This window comes from Zootoca vivipara, chromosome 12 (genome assembly GCF_963506605.1).
Source record: "Zootoca vivipara chromosome 12, rZooViv1.1, whole genome shotgun sequence".
In the NCBI taxonomy this organism is placed as follows: domain Eukaryota; kingdom Metazoa; phylum Chordata; class Lepidosauria; order Squamata; family Lacertidae; genus Zootoca; species Zootoca vivipara.
The window spans coordinates 49,841,816-49,864,029 of NC_083287.1; the positions used below are offsets into that span (position 1 = coordinate 49,841,816).

The 22,214-nt window shown below is 41.8% G+C and overlaps 1 protein-coding gene across 1 annotated transcript; it reads left to right on the forward strand.

Annotated features, from left to right (window-relative positions):
* The first annotated feature begins 1,745 nt into the window (after positions 1-1,745).
* On the forward strand, positions 1,746-21,956 carry EXOG (exo/endonuclease G). Its single transcript, XM_035129957.2, has 6 exons — positions 1,746-2,213; positions 5,364-5,513; positions 6,584-6,723; positions 7,308-7,384; positions 8,357-8,471; positions 20,965-21,956. Exons 1-6 carry the CDS (start codon positions 2,006-2,008, stop codon positions 21,424-21,426), a joined length of 1,152 nt encoding a protein of 383 aa, XP_034985848.1. The 5' UTR covers positions 1,746-2,005; the 3' UTR covers positions 21,427-21,956.
* The last annotated feature ends 258 nt before the right edge of the window (positions 21,957-22,214 follow it).

The following is a 22,214-nucleotide window of genomic DNA, read 5'->3' on the forward strand; positions in this document are numbered from 1 at the left end:
GGACCTGGCTGGGGTGCAGAGGTATTTCTCAGAGCGTGCTGAGGTCAACTTGGTCATCCATGCCAAGAGCCAAGATCTGCGCTGGACCAGCCAGAAATAGGGTAAGAGCAGCCGTGAAAGAGGGGGAGCAAGGTGGCTTGGAGCAGGGAGGTCCATGTGCCCTTGGGGTCCCTTTTCTATGATTCTATTAGACTGCTCCATTGGGAAGTGTAGACCAAAGGAGCTAATGATACTCGTAGTTGGAAAGGGACCACAGGGCTCATCTAGTCCAACCCCATGCAATGTAGGGATCTTTTGCCCAACAGGGGGCTCGAACTCAGGACCCTGAGGTTAAGAGTCTCATTTTCTCCAGCCTGAGCCACCCCAAGGAGCAAAAGTTGTGGGGCTGTAGGGAGAAGGGGCAAGTCCCCCAGAGGAAATGTCCTGCACACAGGAAGTGGCCCAGGAAACATGATAGATGGCTGGTTTGCAATCCAGGGGCAAAGGGAGGGGTGGGCACTGCAGCCCCTGGCCTTCTCCCCTCCCCCCAGGAGAGGCAGGTCAGGAGAGGAAGGTAATGGGACCCTTTATAAAACTTTGTTTATCCTTTTACATTTTTGAAATTCACACACACATATAGTTTATTCAGTATGATGATGCAATGTAGGGAATAGGTTTTTTTCCTCTTGAAAATACGTTGTTTGTCAGTTAAAAATGATTCCTCACAAACCTTTATTTTGGAAACATAACAAGAACTGACAACTCTCTTTTATACTGTCACTTTAAAAACGAACCGGCAAAAAAAAATTCCTTGTCTCTCTCTGCCCCCTTTCAAATTGGCAAAACCAAACAGGGATTATGAAAGTTGTGCTTGCAGAAAGGTTACAACATTTTTAGAAGGGGAAGGGGCAGAATGGGTGGGAGGGAGACTGGGAGCAAAAGGGCATTCAAGCTACAGCTTTGCAGCTACAGATTGTGGTGATCCCTCATTTTAGATGACTTTATAGATCCTAGAGGTGTAGAGTTGGAAGGGACCCTGAGGGTCATCTAGTCCAATCCCCTGCAGGAATCTCAACTAAAGCATTATTTAAAAGGGGATTAGACAAGTTGGCAGAGGCTAATCATCCTTTCGGCGCTCCAGGACCAGAGGCAGGAGGTCTCTGAATGAGACCAGTGGCTCCCCCTGCTGCCTGGCAAAAGAGCCGAAGGTTTGCTTCCAAGTTAACATACCGAGCGCTCCCACCTCCGGCCTTTTCCTCCCGTGGCCGGGCGCGCGCGCCTCACAGGCTGCTGATCCTCTCCGCCAGCTGGGGCTTGCCGTCTGCTCCTGCGGCCCTTCCCTCTTTGCAAACGGGTTTCTCGTGCGCCTTCCTTGTCAAAACAACCCCGCGAGGTAGGCCACAGGGCTGGTCTAGTGGGACCGAGCTGGGGCGTCGAGCAGCCCGTCTCGCTAAGCACGTGGAGATCACCTGCCTTCTCCACTCGCCCCCGCTCCCAGTTTCTGACGCGGCGCTTTCCCTTTGCACCGGCCCTGCTGCTGAGCCACAAGGGCGCCCCAGAATAGCTCGGGCTGCGACTTGACACCTGGGCACGCACGCAGCCCTCTGTCCCCGGGCAGCCCAGCTGCAGCCTCTGTCCCGCCGGAGAAGCCCCGAGGCCGAGGGCGCGACGGGGAGCTGGAGGGAGGGCGCAACGCGGTGGGCGGGAACGCCGAACTCGCGCTCCACGGGGCTGTGCTCCGCCTCCGCCCACCAGCTCCGCCGCTCTCACCCACGGCTGCGCCGGCCCTGCTTGGGGGCGGGCGCATTTTACTGCAGTAAATACGTTTATGGACTCTTTCTTCAACCCGTCTCACAAGTAGTTGATTGCACAAGTGAGGATAGCAGATTTTTGCCCTGCTTCAGGACGTTGCCGAGCTTGGCTTTCGCGCGCTTTTTCCTCCCCTCACGAGGCGGAGCAAAGAGAAGCTGACTGAGGCGCAGGCGGAGGCGGCAAGGCTCCTTTCCCTCCCCTCAGGCCCGCTATCATGGCCGGGTCGCTGGGCGCCCGCCTCGCCCGGAGCCGCTTCTTCGGCGGCTTCGTGTGCGGGGCGGCGCTGGGAGCCGCGGCCTCCGCCCTTGCTGCCCGCAAACTCCTCGGGGAGCCCCGCCTCCCACCCGCGTCCCTGGAGAGCTCCGCGGCCGCCGCCGCCTCGGCAAAACAGCAACCGCCACTGCTGCCGCCGCCTCAGGAGGGTAAGCGAGCGAGTGCGCAGGCGCAACTGCCGACCCGGCTCGCTTGCAGGAGCTCTGCTCTTCGGTCACGGCGGCCGGAGCGATGGCTGAGGGCGCCCGTTGGCGACGCGCGGCTGAGGGGGAAAGTGGGGCCTGCTACCGGTATATAGAGGGCAGCCCTCAGTCAGCTCAGCGGCGGGCCTGCGCCCTCAGAGCTTTCCAGAAAAGAGCATCATATAAAAAAGGGAGACCGGAGAGGCATATTGCTGATAGAATATTACATCTTTTTTTTTTAATAAAGGGATTTCTCTGGAATACGCAACAGCTAATTTTGACAGTTTCGAGATAATTTGGAGAGTTTTCTGTTTTCCTGCCGGGCACCGGTTTGGGTAGCTGTTTGGTCGCCATGTAAAACAAAAACAAAAAACTACAGTACTGCTGTTCATGACGTTTTTGCTGTTGGTTTTTCCGTGTTGTTTTCCTAGTGCTTACCTTTTACCTTATTGTTGATCTGGCGCAGTTTCAAATTAAATAGGAATATGGGAAGGTGCCTTGCACTGAATCGGGACCGTTGCGCCATCCAGTTCAGTATTGCCTACCTACAAGGACTGGCAGAGGCTCCCCAGGGTTTCAGGCAGGTGCCATTGGGGCTTGAACCAGGAATATCCTGGGGACAGCTTGTCTTCTACCAGGGTTTCCCAAACTTGGGTCTCCAGCTGTTTTTGGACTACAGTTCCCATTATCCCTGACAACTGGTTCTGCCAGCTAGGGATGATGGGAGTTGTAGTCCAAAAACAGCTGGAGACCCAAGTTTGGGAAACCCTGTGTGACTGAGCTGATTATCGCCCTTCCCCAAGATCAGACCAAAGGTTCATTTAGCCCAGCATACTGTTTTCAGCAAGCGGCTGAAAATGAAATGTTAACATTTCCTCAAATGCTTACATTTCTCTTCAACACTTAAACTGATTTTTTTAAAAAGATATTTATCTAGACTCCACTTTGAAATGGGACTCCTGGTGGTCTCCCATTCATATCTATCTATCTTTAGTTAAACGTTTTCCTTCTATAGCCACTAGAACCCTGTTAGCGATTTCTAAAGGAAAATAGTATTGCACAAATTTACAGTGAATTTGCCTTTCATTAATATGGCATTTTAGGCCCTTAGGAGTCCTGCTAGTTACATTTTACAGCATGGTCTGAAAAAATTGTGCACAAGAGAACAAAGTATTGGTTTCTTTTATCTATTGCTTTCTGTTTATAACAATTTGTGTTGAAATAAGTTGTTTTTAAACATTTGTTTCCTTTTGTTTCTGCAAAAGTAGTACTTTTTTAATGCAAACAACTGGGTTTTTTTTAGCATGGCACAAAAATCGAACCAAACAACCTGTGGTTTGTTCCTGAATTGTTAAATATAAACTGAATTAAAAATAACATCTGCCTCTTTTCTCCCTGTATACATTGAAAATCAATCAGCACTGTATTGAGAAAGTGGTTTTGTCTGGCTGTATCACACCAGCAGTAAATTGCTAGCAATGACATATTTTTCATTTTATGGTGGCTTTAAGTGTATTTGTATAACTGTTATCAAAAAATCAATCTGAAGTGGTGGGCAAAAGGTTACAAGTACACAATAAGCCCACATCACTTCTCAACCCAACAACATTTTAAAATGTTTTGAAAGTAAAAAGGATAGAAAGTTTTAAATTTGCGATAAGTGAAGTAGGCTCTCATCAACCTCCCTTTCAAATTCTCTGTTGCTGGGTGATGCCTGGGCCGGTCCTATCTCTTTTTGTGGCAGGACTCCTCTGCTGTTAGAACACATCAGACCAAAAGTCAATCCAGCCCATTATTCTGCTTCCATCAGTAGCCCCTACATGCCTCTGGATAAGCCGGCGTGGTGTAGTGGTTAGACTAGAGTATCAGCCTTGAACTAGGGAGGCCCAGGTTCAATTTCCAGTTCAATTATTATTTATTATTATTTATTTTATTTTAAAACATGTATAAACCATTTAACATTTCGAAAACCACAAAACATTGCACAAAAGTTCAGAACAATAGTACATAATAAAATAAACCAACATAGTATACTATAAATCGTCGCCTGCAGACTAATCTGGGAAGGCCTGGGTAAAAAGTAAAGCTTTCAGCATGTGTTGAAAGCACATGGTGCAATACTTAGTGCATGCCTTATTTCCAGGGCAAAGGTGTTCCAGATAGTAGGATCCACTACATTAAAGCCTCTGCATTAGGTAATCAATATGGATCACTAGAACTTATACACTGTTAGTAGTGCCTTCTTGGGAAAGGTTCTTGAACAGGTGATTGCAGACCAGATCCTGGTGCTCTTGGAAGAAACAGATATTTTAATCCATTTCAACTGGGGTTTAGGCTTTTGTTATTATGGTACAGTATGCATGTTTGTTTTTTTATATTATAAACTGCCCTGTGATCTTCAGATGAAGGGTGGTATGGAAATATAATAAATAATATTAATGATAATTAGTTTATAACAGTAATCAGGCAAGAAGCTCACTGGGTGGTCATGGGCTAATGATGTCACTTTTCTCTCAGCATAACCTACCTCACAGGGTTGTTGTGAGGATTAAAACTGGTGAATTTTTAATCATTAGTTCCGCAGAATCAGTTGACTGTACTGAATGCATAGTTCCTGGGCTATGAGGGACAACTAACAGAGACTTCCTTAATGGTCTTAGTGATCAGGCAATTGAGAAGCCAGGCAATCCTGAAGGTAGTACTCTAGATCCCAGTTGTTAATGGCCTAAAAAATTGATACAAGAAACTTGAACTTGGCCCAGTAACATAAGGGTCGCTATTGCAAGCTGATAATCATTGGTGTTACTTGCTGGCAGCAGTCTGCCTCCATCAGCAGTCAAGCTGCAGCATTTTGTACCAGCTGGAGCATCGCAACCTGGCCCAAGGGTACCCCTACACAGAGCGCATTGCAATAATATTGGCACCACCCATGTATGTGGTGCTTTGCATGGAAACAGAGCTTAGCCTCATACACTTGAAACTACCAGAAATGAAAAGAGTTTTGTAAGACTTGGGTAAATTCTCAGTTGTTAATGGGGTTCTTAGGTATTTGATGCCTTTCTGGCTACACTTGTAGCCCACATGTTCTGGCCTTAAAACTCTTCATTTCTCTCTTAGAACCCATAACAGAGACTGTGTTGGAAAAGTATGGATTTCCTGCAGCTGGAACACAGATCAGATATTACACCAATCATGCATTATCTTATGATCAGGCAAAACGAGTGCCTAGGTGGGTGATTGAACATATTTCCAAACATAAGACTTTGGGTAAGTGAACTCTTGTGTGCATTTGTACATCACTTGTAATTAATTTACTTGTGGGTTAGAAGCAGTTCACTGGCTGTGCATGAGTAATAGGACCTTTGAGAGTAAGCCTCATTGAGCATAGTGGAGCTTCTGAGTAAAAAATGCATAGGATTCTTCTGTCAGGTGGGTAAATTATGTTGTCCACATACACAAGCTGTCAATGGGCAACAATCTCAGTCTTGTAAAGAGCACAAGATTTCATAGATGTGGTTGGCAGAAGTGGCTGGGCAGCAGGTACCTGGGCAGCAGGTACTTTACCTCTATGGATCTGGACATGAGAAAACTGAACCTCACTGCCTGCTAGAAGCCAAGCTCAGCCAAAATTTATAAATCCTGAAGAAAGCATATGTGAGCATGAAGGTGCTGCTTGCTAGCCCAGAAATATTATTTTCATCTATGGGTGAGACTTCAAATTGATACAGTAGGTGCAAGATAGTTAGTGGATGTCTGTGGAATTTAAGAGCATATCCTACGGATGTCTACTAGTTTTGGTTCAAGCTTGTAGGCATTTTAATCGATGTAATTAACCCCTTCTTTTTGTTTATCATTGATATGGACTTTTTCAGTTAATGAGGCTTTCATTTCCATGTGATTCCTTCCCTTTCTACATCCTCTTCCCTTTGTGACCTTTAAACATGTGGATCTCTGCAGGCAATGTTGGGTTGGTGCCTAGGGGCACCAGCGTGATTGGCAAAGTGCCATGACGTGTGTAGGAGTAGAGAACTCATCTGAGGCTTACCAGTTTTCTCAGTAAGAAACATCAGTAATAGAGGACAATCTTCCCTGAAAGACAGCTCACCTACTGGTTTTTCCTTGCAATGCAGAGTTTCATGGGAGTCTTGAATGCATACTGCCAGCTCACACAGGATAATAATGGAGATCAATATCACAATATCATGTGAACGGACTGTATTCTAGGATATTGTTCAGGATTGCTGTTTATTTTGCAGTTTTGTCAGTTGCATTTAGTATAGTTTCTGTTTTTTTAAAAAAAGAAAAGGTTTGCTGAACAACTTGTTTTTGTTCCTCAGGCAATGCAGACAGAAAACACTGCAAATTTAGACCAGATCCTAGCATCCCTCCAATATTCACTGCCTTGAATGAAGACTACATCGGGAGTGGCTGGTCACGAGGCCATATGGCACCAGCTGGGGATAACAAATATTCACCAGTAGGACTGCTACTTAATTCTTGGCCTGTTGTTTGTTTGAAGGGGAGGGGAAAGAACATTAAAAACAATTTGTACGTCATGTTTTCAGCAGAGCTAGGCAGTAGTTTAAGCATGGGACTGGAACAGAATCCATGGTTCCTAAAATCAATGACAGAGCTGTGAAAGTGCTTTGAGAGAACTGGAAAATATTGCTAACCCAGCCTTCTCCAGTTTGACACCCAACTGATTACAACTCACATTAGCCCCAGCTAATATGGTTGGTCATTGATTAGAGATGGTGAGAGGTACTCCAGAACATCTGGAGACCAACAATTGGGGGAGGACTGTGCTAGCCCATAGTGACCAGGGGGAAGTAAGTAATTTAAAAAGCAGATTGAATTTGAAGGCACCAGTCTTGAAATGCAATACATCATGTAACAGAATGATGTTGGGGCAGTGTTGTTCTGTGTGTAAATGTATTAGAATGTTCTTAGTGGTTCTTACTGAAAGAGAGAAACATTGACATTTGATTGCTTTATTCTGAGCATTTAAGTAAGTCTAGGTATCCATCCAAAATTCAGTTTACAATTCTTTTTTTCTTACAGAAGGCTATGGCAGAAACATTTTATCTATCCAACATTGTACCCCAGAACTTTCAGAATAATGCTGGATTCTGGAATAGGTAAATTGCTACTAGATTAACTAATTTCAAGGTAAAATTTTGTTTAGTGATATTTTAAACATTTTTATAATGTGTCAGCCTAACCTGGAGAGAGGGAGGCAAGGGAAGAAGCATCAAAAATAAAGAAATAAACTAGAGAAACTATGTAGCTTTCTCCGGGGAGGAGCACACATATTAGCATTCTGGTGATCTAGCCTGAAAGCTCCTATAGTCTGTTTATGCAAAGAGAGAAGTGCTGCCCAGGGCAAGTGGCAGGCATATTAAGCCTGAGTCCAGGGTTCATATATTTATTTATTGAGATTTATAATATTTCTCTTCCTGAAGGCATACAGTGCACGGCATTTTAAAGCCTACAAATCCAATGGAATGGAATGGAATTCAATTAATTAGACACACACTAGCACAGAAATAGAATTAGCTCGCTTCAAGCAGGGAAAACAGTATGATAATGGTTTCTGTTAATTTGGTAGCTACTAATGTGGGTGAGTCCAGGAATGGGTCTCCGCCTACTACTCAGTGTAAACAGATACACTCTGAGTCTGACCTCTACTTGCTGAGCATGTTGGAAACAAAGCACTGTTTCTACCAATCAACTTGAATATAAAAGGTGCAAATAAAGTATTGGCTTTTTAAAGTATTGACTCAACATGCTGGAAACAAAGAATTTCCACTAATAGCTGCCCCATGGTACAGAGCAAACAATAACACAAGCATGTGCAAAGATACATATGAATGGAAGCAAACAAGGCAGAGAACTGATTTGTGATCTGGTTACCGAGCTAAAGCGCCATACAGCAATAAACTTAAAATTAAAGCTCACATTTGCTCATCATGCTTACCTTAATATACTTAGCTTGGGAAATGTTATCCCACCCCTAATATGCCCCACTGCCCTTCTCTGTTGTAGGTATGTTTGGAATGCCCCAGCCCCAAGCTAGTCCATATGTTTAAACTTTTTTGGCTTCATTTCAGGCTAGAAATGTATTGCCGGGAACTGACTGAAAGATTTGAAGATGTCTGGATTGTTTCTGGACCTTTGACATTACCTCAGATGGATGATGATGGGAAAAAACGGGTTGTGTATCAGGTAAGCTGTTGAACCTAGCCATATAATTAGAACAAAGTCCCCTTTGATTTTGTTGGAGGGGTTTCTGCCATGCAGTTTTTTTTTAGGAGTTGAACTTGGAACTGCATGTGCGAGAAAGGCAATAACAACTAGTGGTAAGGTTGCACCATTTGAGGCCTTATACTGGTGAGTAATGCTTTTGGATTTGCTTTGTGGTCTCAGCTGATGAATATAAATATGGGATCACGTGCATAGAATAGGTCCAGTGGCCCAAGTAGCAAAATTTAAGTCATGTATTGTGAGGAAGGAGTAGTGACAATCTGTGGGCAGCAAACAGAACTGAGTAAGAACAGTGAGAGGCAATGCAGTGCATGCCATCTCTGCAGACAGTAAATACTAGAAATCAAGTGGTGCATTTTTAACAAAACTGTGATTACTGTGTGTGAAACAAATCAAAATTATGCATCCAGAAAAGTGAAGTTCTGTGACTTGCGTAATATGATGCAAGTAATGTTGTGAATTCTAGAAATATGAGATTAAAACATGCTTTACATTTTTTAAAAAAATAAATAAACATGCATAGATAATTATTTTAGCTCTGGTTTACAGCCATATCCTCTTCAAAGCTCACTTAAATTGTTTTCAGCCAGTGGCTGTGCACTGTTTAAAGTTAACTTTAGACTATTGTTTTTGTGTTTTTGTTTTGCCCTTATGGACATGTGATTATTTTTAGATCTCTTAAGCAAAGAGAGGAACTCCCAAAGTATTGCTTATGGCATTGCTCCTTGCTTGGGTTATGTTACCACTTACTTCTCATTACCAAAGAAATTAATCTGAAGCTGCTGCTATCTGTTGGCTGAATTTGGTGTGTCTCAAGGTCTGTGCCATCGTTTTGTCTGCCTTGGTGAAAGCATTTGTTGCAAATACAGATTGATGACCACACTTGATATTTGGGAGACACATTTGCAGAATATAAATGTATGTCTGAAAACGTAAAAGAGAATGCCAACAGGAAGAATCTCTTCTGTGTCACTGGAGAGGCAGGAGCAGGTTTTCCATCTTTGTCCAGAGCAAATCAAAATGACAGCATCTTGCTTTATAGACTGCTGTTCTCTGGAGAATGTCAGTTTAGTAACTTTTGTCTGCTAGCAGATCTTTGTTTCTAAATGTCTCTCTTTGCAATCATTTTTCCTTCTACATTTCACTCAGATTGAACCCATATTAAATGCAAAATTTATAATTTTGTCACCCATAATTCCCAGACTCTGGATTCTCCCTCTTATATATGCTTTATATTTCATTGAAAGTCTCTTATTTGAGGGGATTTCATTGCTGAAGTCTATGTACAGACTTGGAGCATTTATTTTTAACCTAACTATGTTTAATTTAAACAATGAGAATGACTAGATAAATTATGAATCAAACGAAATATGTTGAGAAAAAATAAGAATTCTTTTGCAAACAAGACTGTAAATAGTATCACTCTCACAAATGAATAAATACAGTGCTGCTGTGAGAAACCATATTAGGCAGCATCTCTATACACCAGGTGTGAGGAACCTTTGGCCCTCCAAATGTTACTGAACTACAACTCCCCACAAACACAGCTGTCATGATGATGGGAGTTGTAGTTCAGCAACATCTGGAGGGCCAAAGTTTCCCCACACCAGCTATACACAGTTTCTTGAGAACAAAGTCCTACAGGACTGTGTAGAATTGCACTGTTAAATATACTTCTGCTATGAAACACATCCACCAGAAAGCAAGATGGTCAAAGAGATTATTTCTCACGCTGACTTTTGGCATATTAAAAACATTACAAGGTGATTTTTATCAGGTTTACTTTGTGAATATGTTGCTTGGATGCAGCCCACTGTTTATGAGAGCTGTTCAGAGGCTCTTAGTGATGTGTTAATGTATCCAACTGCCTGAGGAAGCATTTGCCACCAAAAATGGCTTACTGGCTTGGATTTGTTTTAAATAAGCATGGATCAGATCCCTAGTCTCCCCCCCCCCTGAGTTGGAGAATGCCCTGGATTGCCTCCCCCAACAGATTTAAAGTGGATGAAACCAGCCAAATAAAGAAGGGAATTTATACAAGCCCTCTAGGAATGGTCATTTTCTTACAGAACTGCCCTTACACTTTGGGAGGGGATTTCCCAACTACAAAACCTTAAATCTAAATGGCTTGTGAATTAGCTGATTAAGCATACACATTAATTAATGTCTGCCCTGTTATTCAATTATAGCTATTCAGTTATGTTTGCCTTTCACTGTTAATGATGTTGAATTATTCTGTTCACTTTATTTTAAAAATGTGAATAGCATGTGGATAATGGGTCTTACAAACCTCCTGTATGAAACCTCAGGATTTTTCATTCTGAGGAAGGTCAGATCATCTACATTTTGAACCATTATGCTTCTTTGATGGATTTCTAAGGATGCTGGGGAATCATACTTTACTAATTATTGATCTGAAAAAGTTTTGAGTACAACACTGGGGACAAACCCTTCCCCTGCCAGCCTTGGCAAGCAGTTTTGGGCTTTTAGCAAATATTTTTAATTGAGTTTTAATGACAAGGTTTTTTAAAAACTTTTTTCTGTACCTGTCTGTCATAAACAGTTGTTTTTAAAGAACTTTGACCAGCTGTTTTCACTGAGGGTTTTTCGGACAAACTTCATATACAGTGGTGCCTCGCTAGACGAATTTAATTCGTTCCACGGGTCTTTTCTTATAACGAAAAATTCGTCTAGCGAATCCCATAGGAATGCATTGAATTGTTTTTTTGCCCATAGGAATGCATTAATTGAATTTCAATGCATTCCTATGGGAAACCGCGATTCGCTAGACGAATTTTTCATAAAATGAATTTGTCTAGCGAGGCAACCTCCACTAGAAAAAACCTTTCGTTAAGCGGAAATTTCGTTAAGCAGGGCATTCGTTAAGCGAGGCACCACTGTATTTTTTTCTAAGAAAGAGTTTAAAAGATAGATTCTAGTTAGAAGAAAGGAGATTCCGACTAAACAAGAATTTCTGATAGAGCTGTTCGACAGTGGAACAGACACCCTCGGGAGGTGGTGGACTCTCCTTCCATGGAGGATTTTAAGCATAGGTTGAATGGCCATCTGTCATGGATGCTTTAGCTGAGATTCCTGCATTGTAGAGGGTAGGACGATGACCCTCGCAGACCCTTCAGACTCTACAGTTCTATGATTTCTCAAGCATTACCGGCATTTTCTCTGCAAATATTCTTTACATTTGGAGGGATGACTAGTAGCTTTTAAAGCATTATGAGAAAATAAACAAGTGTATCACTAACAGTACCAACTCATAATTTTGCTAAGAAAATTTGTATGCTTTTAAAAAATAAATTATATGCTGATGGGGAATAAGAGAGTGTGATAGACACAGCAGGCAGATTTTCTATTTAATACACAAGATTGAAATGATAAACATCATTCCAAAAGAATAACAATGTCTGAAGGAGGGATGCAGAATTAATATGAATGCTAATAATATCTCCTAAGAATATGTTATCATTTAATCATTAATTTCAAGGACAATTACCTTAAACAATGAAGGCAGGACACAATACATTTGTTGCTGCCTAGTGGTACTGTCTACACCTTTAGGGGGACACAAAAGGATTCAATCATATCCAGGTCAAGAGACATGTCCTATATTTCATTGGCTTTCATGGTTTTCCTATTTCAGTACATATGACCAAAGTGGGAGTAAATACTGAAGTAACATCAAGCAGAAGCCCCTTAGGAGTTTAGGTTTCACTTCATGTTAACTTGGAGCTCCCTGAAGTCTCCTCCTGATAGAGCCTTCTGAGATTGAAAAGCTGGGTGTGTGTTTACAGGACAAAAGCAGTAAAATGCACCCAATAACAACAGGAATCCGGAGAGTAATGGAGTAGTGGATACTTCATATTGTTTTAAGACAATTGTAACCAGAACAATAAATCTAATGAAGAAGGGAATTCTGCACAGCACCAATGTTAGTTCCCTTCTGTAAAGGATGTTTATAATAAAGCTCAAGTGAACGGGCCAGGCCTGAGGTGATATCTGTTAGAATAATGTTATCTTCAGGAAGATATTTAATGGTCAATGTCATCGCTCAAGTAACAGCTTGGGAAAACCAAACACTTCATTGGAGACACTGTGCCCAAGGAAGCCACAGGCTTATTCTGAAACGAGGATAGTGTGTCTAGAAATCACTGCAGAATTATACTGCAGTTAAATGATTTTTTGGACCCCACCTTCTCGTTATTCTGGTCCTAGATAGCTGATTAAAAATGAGTATCAATAATGTTGTCTGTGGCTCACTTTGAAAGTTAAATTAATTCCTCTGATTTATGTGTTTCTAAAAGGCTACAATTCTAAGGTCATCCAATGAACTTGACTAAAATTTGATTCAGGGCAGACCAGTGGAGCAGTATGTCCACATCTGTGGTGGTCATCACTGCCACAGAATGTTTTGATGGCCTGTAGCACCAGCAGCTTTAAAAATGGATTAGATCACTCATAGGGGTAGTAGGCTTACAGGGGATTGCTATCTCCATCATGCATGTGAGCTCCCCTGAAGCACCTGGCTGGCCGCCATTAGAGGCAGAGCACTTGGCTAGATGGCTCTTTAGCCTGATTTGGTATGGCAGTTCTTGTGGCAAAGCCTTGCCTGGAGCTGAACAACATAGTTTGAGGATGAGGTGGAATAAGGTTATTTTTCTGAGCCTACAGAGTTCTACCAAGATTTCAAGGATTCTAAAGTACATTCGGGAAGGAAAGGGTCACTGGGGCGCACAGAGTTTCTGTGGATGTTGTTTTAATGCATCTGACAACATTGCCTCTGATGCAAGGCGAAGTGTGCAGCGCTGGATAATGTGTGCTGGCAGCTAAGTCTTGATGAAATTTGATTTCTATTGACCGTACCCTGCAGAAATCTCAGGTAATTGCCATCTCTGAGGCAAAGGTCCAGTGATATCCACTAATTTTGTTTACAGTGGCAGCATTGCATTGCCCACTCACTAGAGGGCACTGACTCACAAAGATCTTAATATATTTCTTCTTACACTCTGCCTGTTTATGTTGCCAACAGAGCAAGTATCTCTTTTTTAGGTGTATTTTTCTAATATTTTCTTCCGGTCACTTTCTTTGCTACAGCTGGAGAAGGGTTATATGATACTGTTGCTAAAACAGTATATATTATTATTATTATTATTATTATTTATATAAAAGAACACTTGATCTGGGGAACAGTTGGCAGGCAAAGTTCTACCATGTTTCGTATTACCAACTTAAGGGAAAGGCTGGGTGAAAATGCATTTTTCTTCTAAGTTTTAAGTGGTGGGTTTTTCAATGACTTTCTGGAAGCATGGAACACTACTTGCCTCTATGACCCATTTGGATTTTTGTACAGTGGTACCTCGGTTACAGACGCTTCAGGTTACAGACTTCGCTAACCCAGAAATAGTACCTCGGGTTAAGAACTTTGCTTCAGGATGAGAACAGAAATCGTGCAGCAGTGACCCGGTGGCAGTGGGAGGCCCCATTATCTACAGTGGCACCAGGTTAAGGATAATTTCAAATTAAGAACGGACCTCCAGAACGAATCAAGTTCTTAACCCGAGGTACCACTGTATTGGAAAACTTGATACTTTTAGAGAGTTCTGTGTATTCTCTGTCCCATAAAAATGAGGCCAGTTTTGTGCCATAAAACCCACATTTTGTAAATGGAAGATGTGATGCTAGTCAACCTTATCTATTTGTTTAGGGTGGGGGTTAGCTCACATACTCCCAGAGATACCACTTCCAATTTAAAAAGTGAAGAATAAATAGGACTACAGGGTTTAACTGGTAAATTAGTCAATGAAAGTTGTAGTTGATTAAAGGTCACTTATAATTCACAGGACAGTAAATTTAGACTACTTTTGCTTTTTAAATACTAATTTTGTTTGGAAAATTACAATAGGTTGTTAAAGATGGTGTTTCCTTCTGACAATTAGAAGTAGTTTTTGTTTATCAAATATTAAAATAATGTCAAGTTTGCAGGTTTGATCCCCATATGGGACAGCTGCATATTCCTGCATTGCAGGCAGTTGGACTAGATGGGTTCCTTCCAACTCTATGATTCTATGATCTATGAAAAGTTATTTTAATTTCGGTATTTCAAAAAAGCACTTACATTGGCATTTGGGTAATATGCAGATTTATCTAAATGTAATCAATAAATAGTTTCAAAGGCAGATGGTTATTCAGTTGGTTTTCAATCATAGTCAATGCTTAAATTCCATTGAAATAAATGGGTCTTAACAATGCAATCCAGCACAGTTACATTGCTTTGATCTCCTTGGGAACACAGGAAGCTGCCTTATACTGAGTCATACCGCTGGTCCATCTAGCTGTTTTTGTTTGTTTGTTTGTTTTGTCTATGCTGTCTAGTGGTAGGGTTGCAGAGGTTAAGTCTTCCCTTGCCCTACCTGGAGATGCCAGGAATTGAATCTGAGACCTTTTGCATGCAAAGCAGATGCTCTATCACCGAGCTATGGCCCATATACCTCAACATAATCATGACTAAACATGGGATTGCACTATAATTACTTAACTGCACACCAACTTTTATTTGGATTCTGCCTTGAATGTTAAAACCCCATCATATTGCCAGCATGTATTCCCACCACCAAATGCTAAGTTCAAATAAATGTTTTTGTGACACCTACAAGAAGTTCAGATTTGGGTTTGGGTCAGGTCGTCTACTGATGCCAGTTTCAGGGTTGTGCAGTAGCCATTGTGAAAACAGTTTGTTTTGGGTAATTTATTTTGCTCCCAGGTAGGGTAGAATAGAAGGGACAGTGGCTCCTGACATTCAGTCCTATGAATAATGTGGTATGTGTCTAGTAAAGTTAGAAATTTTGACCAATATTCCAGCTGAAAAACACCATCAAACGATTCAAAGTCATGAGACCCAGATTTCTGCAGCAGTACGAAACTGAGAGAAGCTATTACACTGAAACATTGTTCCAGGTATACTTTCAGTAATTGACAGAAATGCAGACACATTTCTTTTTCCCCCTTGTGTTGTAATCATTCGCTTTGCACACTTACCTGTCATAGCAGATTGGCATTTCCCCTCTCTTTATTGACCTGTTGTAGCTGCTTTCTTTGGGTGGGCTGCAAAATGGGAAGACTTTCCTCAAAGGAAGTACTAAGGTTGGAACAAAGCCCTCACATGCTAATAGCAGGTGATGGGGCTAGCACCCCTCACTGTGAGTGCCCCAGAAATATTTACAGTTTTCTCAGCCACAGGATCTCATAAAATAAGATTTAGCAGTGGCTGGTGAATTTGGGGCATTTATGTGGGTTAAGCATAGACAAAAACAACAAAGCAGCTCATTTTTCCCCAGCTTCGAATAAATCACCCACAAGGTCCTGGTGCAACATATCTTGTTGCTGGTCCCAAAAGGTTTAACTACAACAGATGATCATAACTGAACAATGGTGGCTTACTGTACACATTTGGTGTGGCTGGTCCCTCCTGTCTTCAGGAGAGAGCATTTCTGGTCAGCCCAGGACAAAGCTTCACTGATGGAACAGACATGCCATCCTGGAATCAACTAGCAAGGAGACTTTGTTGAAAGCCTAGGTGTCACCTTATCTTAAATCAACTCGGGTAAAGGTAATTATGTTAGATCTAACATAAAGGTATGCCTCTGCTAGCTGTTCCTTTTTATACCAGTCTCAGCAAAATCAGAACAGTGTGGTGGCAAGCCACTCTCTGTGGTCTCCCACAATACTGAAGTCTTCCAAACTAACCCAGTGGTGTCAACAAATCTATATATAGTAAGTTAGCAGAACAAAATTGATAGAGGTTCAGCAATCCTGTAACTGTGATTATAAAAGGTAAAGGGACCCTGACCATTAGGTCCAGTCATGACCAACTCTGGGGTTGCGCGCTCATCTCGCATTATTGGCCGAGGGAGCCGGCGTATAGCTTCCAGGTCATGTGGCTAGCATGACAAAGCCGCTTCTGGCAAACCAGAGCAGCACATGGAAACGCCGTTTACCTTCCCGCTGTAGCGGTTCCTATTTATCTACTTGCATTTTTTGACGTGCTTTCGAACTGCTAGGTTGGCAGGAGCTGGGACCAAGCAACGGGATCTCACCCCGTCACAGGGATTCGAACCGCCGACCTTCTGATCAGCAAGCCCTAGGCTCAGTGGTTTAACCCACAGCGCCACCTGAATTAAACCACTTATTTTCCCCACCCTCTAAGCAATGTCTTGCTCCATTTCCTTATGAACTGTGTTTTTTGGATCCTCTCCTTCTGCTAATTATAGCACCATCTGGTTGCTACTGTGCCCATTTTGTGGAAGGTACTTAGTAGTCCATTTGCAAGGCTCTGAGGTGGGAGGAAGACCAATTATCTAGACCCATTCTAGATCCATTCCAGTTTCCAGGAGGGAATGGGCCTTGATTGCCCTAATGGATGACCCAGAAGAGGGACAGGGTCTGTGTGACCTTGTTGCTCTTGCTTGATGTCTCAGCGGTTTGTGATACAATTAACCATGGTATCTTCCTAGACCACCTCAGTTACACTGTGAGGTGTGAGTCATGCTTTGAGGTTATTTTTTAAAAATGAAAGGTGGTACCGTATAAAAATGATTTAAAATAAACAGTGTATACAAGACCAGATTCCATATTTGTTAAGTTTTATTATTTTTAAAGACTGTTTTTGTATTTTGTGACCTGCCATTTTATGATGAAAGGCTGGATATAAATCGTACAAATGAAACAGTAAATTAGATAGCATGATGGGGGACCAAATTCCATTATGTAATACTGTAGTTTGTTTTTATTTGTGCTAGCTTTTAAATCACGACAAGTCTTTGACACTGTAAAAAGGCGACTGCTGTTCTCTGGCCAGACTGTGTCGCTGCTGCAGCATAAGATGCAAATGGTGACTCTCATCATCCCTTGTATGTGAATAGATGATCACAAATCAAAGAAGACATGTGTGCATGAATAGTTTTCAGATGCTTTCTGTTCACTTACCATAAGGGCATATGCTCTCTGTCTGTCTCAGTCAAGCAGCGAGAGAAATGTGTGTCGGATCTAAATTATGGAAATTGATGTGCAAGCTCTTGAATAGAGCACCTACATCTAAAAAGCCACTAGGTGGCACTCGGGCATAAAACATCCAGAGTCCCATGCTTGAACATCTTCTCAGAATGAAGACATTACTTTTAAACCTATAAAGACATAGCTTATGAACATGCTGATATTTTTTCAGCTTGCTTGGGCTGAGCAGTCATGTGGAACAATGCACATTACCTGTCTCAAAAATGCACTGTAATCATAAAAGTCTTTTGCAGTGCCGTTCACGTGGTGGGAGTTAGTCTCTTGTTCTTGTTGTTGCTCTATTTGTCAGTTGATTGGTATTTTCGCTACTTCTGTGCAAGATACTGCTACCTCCCATTACAAATAAGAAAGCACTACCATAGCTGATCACATAAAAGTACACAGTCCTTATCCACTTTGTTGTGCTCCAGAGGCACTGATGGATCCTTGTGGATGTTGGAGCTCTGTGCATGAAGGCAGAGGCAGTCCATTCCATTTTACCACTGGAGGCAAAATAGGGAAGGTGCTTTGCTATGCTGCCCCCCCCCCACGCCCGAAGCCTCACTTCCTGGGGTTACACAGCAACAGCTTCCGGAGAGATCTCATGAGATCTCGCTGGAAGTTGCAGCAGTAGCTGCACAACTGCACCTGTGGTGGGTGGAGCACCTGCGTGGGCACTTCTGCGCAAGATATCACCACCCAAGGCAGGCTGCTTCACTCTGCCTCATGGGTGGGTGGGTGGGTGGGCCCTACAAGCAGAGACCACCCACTTCCCTCCCATGAACCACGGAAGTCCAGGATTCCATGATTCCATGCTGTTCACAAAACGGATTCTGTAACTTTGAACAGAACAAGAAAGCTATTATGTCTACACAGCTGAGTGCTCCGTGTGTGTGTGTGTGTGTGTGTGTGTGTGTGTGTGTGTGTGTCACTCAAGACTTCCTACATGGAATGGAATGAAAGAGGAGGAAGATCAGTTTGAGAATTCCAGAATTTTTAACAAGTGTATCCTTCCAACTGAGCAGGGGGATGATCCTCCATTGCCAGTGTTCTTCTCCCCTCCCAGCATATATCACCCTTTACATTTATTTATTTTTAAAAAATACATATATTTAAATAAATAAATAAATAAATACATTTATTTATTTATTTATTTATGTCCCACCCTTCCTTCCAAAAGAGCCCAAGGCAGCAAATACATCCGTACTGGAACAGTACTGGAATATTAAAAATATTCTAAAAACTGTAATAAAAACATTATCTTAACCAGAGAACTCAAGGTTGCCAGGAATAGTTCCTTTCAGCCATCAAATGCCTGGCTAAACAGGAATGTTTTCAGATTGCTTCTGAAAGTCAATATGGACACACCTCACTAGGTGGGCATTCCACAAACGGAGCTACCACTGGAAAGACCTTGTCATAGTTCAGTGCCAGCTGGGCAGCCCTCAGGGATGATACCACCAACATGATGATGATACTGCTGATTGTAGCATCTGAGATGGTTGATATTGCACAAATATATACTTCATACTTCCAACATGGAGCCCCTAGTCACATGGAAGCAGTTTTTTTTTCAGGCCTTGCTCTACCCTCAGATATGTGCATACGTGCTCCAGTGTGCTTTTATGTGCCTATTTAAAGCATTTTTACTCCCAGAGTAGCTTTCAAATAGAAATGCAGTCCTGTCTTCATGCAGTGACTTGTGAAAAAAGTTCCATAAATTGGGTGAAAACCCTGCTCTCATATATGTGACTTTATTATATGAAGTTCCATAAATTGGGTGAAAACCCTGCTCTCATATATGTGACTTTATTATGTGAAGCAGAGGGTGTTGGTCCTAAGTCTGATGTACTGATACTAAAACCATTTTGTTTTTAAGTAATCAGCTATGACCTGGAAAACAACTTGTGTGTGTTATGAATGAAAGACATCCAACTTTGGTAAATATTTTCTTTTCCTGCAATCACAGCAAATTTAGCACCTCTTCATTTTGATCAGTTTAATGGCAAATCAGTTGTATAGGGTACAAGAGGAAATTTTTGCAATCAGTGTTCTGAAACAATCTGTGGGGAAAAGACAAACATCATTGTTGATTTAGGCAGCATCTGCTTAACCCTCCTGATAAAATGTTTTCCCCAAGCTTGGCAGTACCATTATAAGCCAGTTTAAAACTGGTTTCATTGTCATGGCTCCCTTAAAACCAACTACAGTAGACTTGTCAGCTTTCCAGAAGATCAAAGAATCACTTATAGCAAACATTCTCTGAGAGCTGATATCTATTTAGCCAAAGCTACTATATCCATGCACAAGAGTGCATCAGCAGACTAAGGGGAACCCCAAGGTTTGCAGAAGTCCAGAAAAAGGGAGGGGAGACACCCCCCCCTAAAAAAACAGCCCAAAGAAGAGCATGCTGAATGATTTGTACTTTTGTATTTCTGGCTTTGTATTTTTTCTGTTATGGTATTAGTTACTTGTTTTATTTAGTGTTTGCATGATGCATAAGTATAAATAAAGTAATTTAAAAAAGAGCATGCTCGATGATCACAAAATGCTGACTGACTGTTGTGTGGGGCGTATGTTAGGATATGAGAAATGGAGGGCAGGGGAGAAGGAAAGGGAATACAGTACAGTATCTTGGAAAAGGTGATGGCCCTGAACTGAAAACTATACATTTTGTCACTTGTCCCTCTTGTTCTTTATAATTGAGACTGCTAATCTGTTCCCAGGATACCATAAAAGAAGGCAGGGTCACTGCTATTTAACCAGATTGTGTGTAGGGTAAACATGCCTTCACAGAGAATTTATGCTGCTTTTTACAGTGCTGTCTTTCTCCAAAATCTGTTCTTGTCTCCTTGTCAGACTTTTGAGAGATCTCACCAATAACTCTGTAATAGATTCTTCTTCACTAGGAAATTTATATTTTTGGTCTTTTTAGTGCTTTTTTGACTACATTGTGCCTAATTTCCATGTGTTACAATTGGAGACCATTTCAAATAAATTCTTATGTACTATTACTTCAATATCATTGTTATAATAATAATAATAATCTATTATATTGATATTGATTGCCTCTTGTACTATTCACAGATTCCATGGGCTTTGTCTTTGGTTTTTAAACTATAGAAGATAGTCATCACGTTTTCCTTTTACCATATTTCATTTATGTATTTCATGAATGGGAACATTGTCAATTATAAGCTTGAGTTTATTTTGGCAGCTCTACATGAGAGAACTGCGGCTGGTTTGATATTGGGGTAGTGGAGTCTTCAGTATGGTGTTCCTTTTAATCTGTTTGGCAGCTGCACATTATGTAGAAAATTTTAGTTCTAGATTTGGGAGGATTATGGCCTTTCAGATGAGTTGGAGTGATATAATCTCTCTGCTCTGCTGATAGGTAATTGGAAAAGATGATGTGGCTGTACCTTCACATCTTTACAAAGTGATTCTGGCCCGAAGAAGTGAAACATCCACTGATCCTTTGGTACTTGGGGCCTTCGTGGTACCCAATGACGCTATTGGCTTTGACCGCCAGCTGCCGGAATTCCAAGTTAGTATTGAAGACCTGGAGAGAATGTCAGGCCTTGTTTTCTTCCCACAGGTGAATAAAACTAAAGACATTAGAAATATCTGTGAGGTTGATACTTGTAAGCTGATGAGTTTGGAAGAGTTCACTCTGTACATCACCACTCGGAAGTTGCAGAGCGCAAGGACACTGGAAAGGTTGGGAAAGATCATGTCTGAATTACAGGAAAAGGGAATTGAGCCTGACGAATATCTCTTAAAGATTTACAAAAAGAAGGAGGAGGAATTAGCAATGCAAAAGTCAATGGAAGCTAGAGAAGGGAGATCTGGTTAATACGTATACGTATATACTCTTTAGCGTGTGTGTTTTCTCTAAGGAACTGTTGTACAGAGACTCTGCTACTACTAAGAAGAAAACTTGGACAAGCCTCCCCATTGGTTGTGCGCCTATACTCAAAGTGCAGCACTTTGCTGAGAAATTAAATGCCTCCTGTGGCACAGGTTGGCAATGAGACTTAAGGTCACTCGTTTGTGCCCTTTTCTAAATCCATCAACTGTTGTAAGTTTTATTCAGAATCTCTTCTGGAATATAAGAAAAATAGAAAATGGTCATCTTGGGAATATAAGTAGACCTCCCTTAGATATAACTTTCCTTTTCTAACAGGATGCCGTAGAAATGGTATTATACAATTCCTTGCGAGCTGTATTTTTTTTCAGCCTTTGTTTTCATTCCTCTAAATCTCTAGAAATGCCACTTGAGAACAAATTCATTTGAAAGTGACTATTTGTGTAAACTGATGATTCAAGAACCAGGGGACGGGGGGAAGTTCCCCAGCAAGTTTTTAATAAACGTTTCCCCAAGATTTTGACTCTTGCTTTTATTCTACACGCCGCAGGGGAAAGCCTTCTCAGAGAAAAATGTTATGTGTCTTTTGACAGCTAAGATCGCAGTCTAAATGCTCGCAAGAACTTTATGGAGCAGACAGCCAGTTCCTATTGACAGGGTCCTCCTCCTTGATTCCTGTAACAAGCAAGATTGAATTCTGGGCAGTGACCTTTGCCACCAATGGCTGCTTGTGTTTCTCTGCTTGTGTTTGGACACAGCCTGCTATAATTTCAGGT

Excerpts from the sequence above, each read along its gene's own strand:
- EXOG (XM_035129957.2), top strand. The coding sequence starts at position 2,006 with ATGGCCGGGTCGCTGGGCGCCCGCCTCGCCCGGAGCCGCTTCTTCGGC. Across the intron at positions 2,214-5,363 it reads GCTGCCGCCGCCTCAGGAGG|AACCCATAACAGAGACTGTG; the intron begins GTAAGCGAGCGA and ends TTTCTCTCTTAG. Across the intron at positions 5,514-6,583 it reads TTCCAAACATAAGACTTTGG|GCAATGCAGACAGAAAACAC; the intron begins GTAAGTGAACTC and ends TTTGTTCCTCAG.